Below are 1147 nucleotides of genomic sequence, written 5' to 3'. Positions count from 1 at the left end.
GGACCCTGCGGAGGCAGAGCATCCATCAGCACATGTTGGGGAACAGCCCTCCAGCCTTCGGCCAGAGCCCAGCCCCTGCCCCAGGGGTACAGCTGCCCCAGAACAGGAAAATAAATCCAGGTTGATGTCCCCAGCATCCTATAGCTGTAACTCCTGGTGGGGGCTGGACCTCGCCTGGCACTAACAGCAGGCAATGGGGCTGCCGTGTTAATGAGCACTAACGAGCACCTCAGTTACAAAGCAGGCTGCAGTAATTTGTTAATGAGCTGCCCCTCTGAACTGCTCTCAGCCTCCTCTGCTCAAGCTCCAAAGGGCAGCTCTCTTGCAGGGGTGAGGATGGGGCACTCGGGGGGTTAAACCCCCTCCTGGGAATGGGGACTGAGCAGCTGGGTCTGTGCTTGGCCTCCCCATAACAGCGCTGAGACCTGCCCGTCTCCAGTCCCCTCAAGGTGCTTGAAGCCCCCTCCCTCCCCTGTACCCCCCAAGGTGGCACTGGGATGTACTGGAGGGTCTCCCAAAGGGCTGGTCCCCTGTGGGTTACCCAGTCTGGGCTGGGTGTTCGAGGAGGACTGACCCTTATCCAGGAGCTGGTTGAAGAGCAGGGTGTTGGAGAAGAAGAAGAGGTAGGCGAACATCTGGGAGGTGATCTCTGGGTGCACTTCGTACTGGCGGAGCAGGTCCAGCGTCGCCTGGTAGATGAGCACGACCCTACGGAGCTCCTCGGGCAGCGGCGGGGATGCCCGCCAGCTCTCCCGGCACTCATTCTGGAAGGGGTTGCACTCCAGCAGGGCAGGGAGCGACACGTACAGACACTGCAGAGAGAGTGGCGAGTTCACAGCAGACTGATTTTCTTTCTTTTTCTTTCTTTTTTTTTTTTTTTCCCATGAGCCAAACCCTTCCAACTCCCTCACCTCTGCAAGGTGAGCAAACCCCGCTGGTGCTGCTCCAGCAAGGGGCTGATCCTGCTTACCCCCCCTGCCTCGATGCACTCCAGTGTTGCGGAAGTGTTTAAAAAAAAATTAAAAATGAACACGTCTGTAGCTTTTAGCAGTTGGAGGTGATGGTGTGGGACAGCTCAGCTAAAGGCATCTGAAAAATGATCTGAACCAGGGCAATGGCCAACCAGCTGGGCACAAGGGTGAAAGAA

General features: G+C 57.1%; 1 protein-coding gene across 1 annotated transcript in view; it reads right to left on the bottom strand.

Annotated features, from left to right (window-relative positions):
• Positions 1-1147, bottom strand: part of RADIL (Ras association and DIL domains) — a gene marked incomplete at its 5' end in the record, with an annotated part of 9130 nt that overhangs the window by 4526 nt on the left and 3457 nt on the right. Inside the window, 1 exon segment of the mRNA XM_009695877.1 lies at positions 504-812. Coding sequence (XP_009694179.1) covers positions 504-812 — 309 coding nt within the window.

The sequence above is a fragment of the Cariama cristata genome, unplaced genomic scaffold, assembly GCF_000690535.1.
Source record: "Cariama cristata isolate BGI_N322 unplaced genomic scaffold, ASM69053v1 scaffold1862, whole genome shotgun sequence".
Classification (NCBI taxonomy): domain Eukaryota; kingdom Metazoa; phylum Chordata; class Aves; order Cariamiformes; family Cariamidae; genus Cariama; species Cariama cristata.
The sequence above is the reverse complement of the archived record's forward strand: the minus strand, read 5'-3'. Positions and strand labels throughout refer to the sequence as shown.